Source organism: Galeopterus variegatus, unplaced genomic scaffold (assembly GCF_000696425.1).
Source record: "Galeopterus variegatus unplaced genomic scaffold, G_variegatus-3.0.2 Scaffold604, whole genome shotgun sequence".
NCBI classification, from domain to species: Eukaryota; Metazoa; Chordata; class Mammalia; order Dermoptera; family Cynocephalidae; genus Galeopterus; species Galeopterus variegatus.
In genome coordinates, this window is record NW_007726715.1 from 31,669 (window position 1) to 32,666 (window position 998).

The following is a 998-nucleotide window of genomic DNA, read 5'->3' on the forward strand; positions in this document are numbered from 1 at the left end:
ACAAAATATATTAAGAAAAAACACAATATTTTAAACTAGTTTTAATTATACCTACCATGTTTGCAGAAGAATTGAATAACTATTTTGCATTTATCAGATCTGGTGAATATTTTGCACTTCTCTACATTCCTTTCGAGGGAATTCAGACATCTAAAGATGGGCAGAATTGACTGTAATATAAATACATTATAGAACAGCACATACTTAATATGGTTGTTTGATTAGTTTTTAAAAAATCAGCAAGAGTATGTGTATACATAAATGAATATACTGTCCTGCATGCCATTTAAGCTACCAAGTACAGAACACACGTTATGTCCTAAATAACGAATATTTCTACAGTGCAAGAGAAAACCAGGGCTACTTATATGTACCTTCATTCCCAATTTGCAATTCAAAAAATTCAATGTTGTGTCATTATCATTCATTTTCACTGAGGTTGACCACTGATAATGTTGAAAAAACACAGGAGAGAACAGAACACATCCATACGCTGACCGACAAGAATTCACAGATCTTAGAGCAAGCTGGAAAAATAAGATAACAGCCATTTAGGAGAAAATCAACTTTCTTTAAATGATAGTTTAATTCAAAAAATTCCATTATGTTTAACATCACAGTTAGATATGTTCAAATAAGACTATGGACTGCATTATACAGTGTGTATTGAATGCACACATGTATATATACATTATGTACATATCTATATTGAATGCACATATGTATTAAATCTAAAATCTTGCATGTTGAAATTATAAAACTGTAAATGCCACAGGGGCCTTTAATGTGTTAAGTAGCAGAAGGAAATATAAAAAAGAATAAGTAGATTAGAGCAAATTGCTAATGGCACATCTTGTCTAACGAGAGAAACCATTGCTCAGTTTCAACCAACTACTTCCACTTGAAAATGCAGGCCCACAATTGTCAGGTCTTCTGCATTTTCAAGAGAAGCAAGATATTCAGATTTCTATGTGGACTCTCCCAATTTTGAAATGTTA

At 31.8% G+C, this 998-nt stretch overlaps 1 protein-coding gene across 1 annotated transcript in view; it reads right to left on the reverse strand.

The window, feature by feature from the left end:
• The window catches only part of RAD9B (RAD9 homolog B (S. pombe)), a 29,585-nt gene that overhangs the window by 25,367 nt on the left and 3,220 nt on the right, over positions 1-998 (reverse strand). Inside the window, exons 3-4 of the mRNA XM_008570466.1 lie at positions 375-527; positions 56-170 (exon numbers count right to left, since the gene is read on the reverse strand). Coding sequence (XP_008568688.1) covers positions 56-170; positions 375-527 — 268 coding nt within the window. The remainder of the gene's footprint in view (positions 1-55; positions 171-374; positions 528-998) is intronic.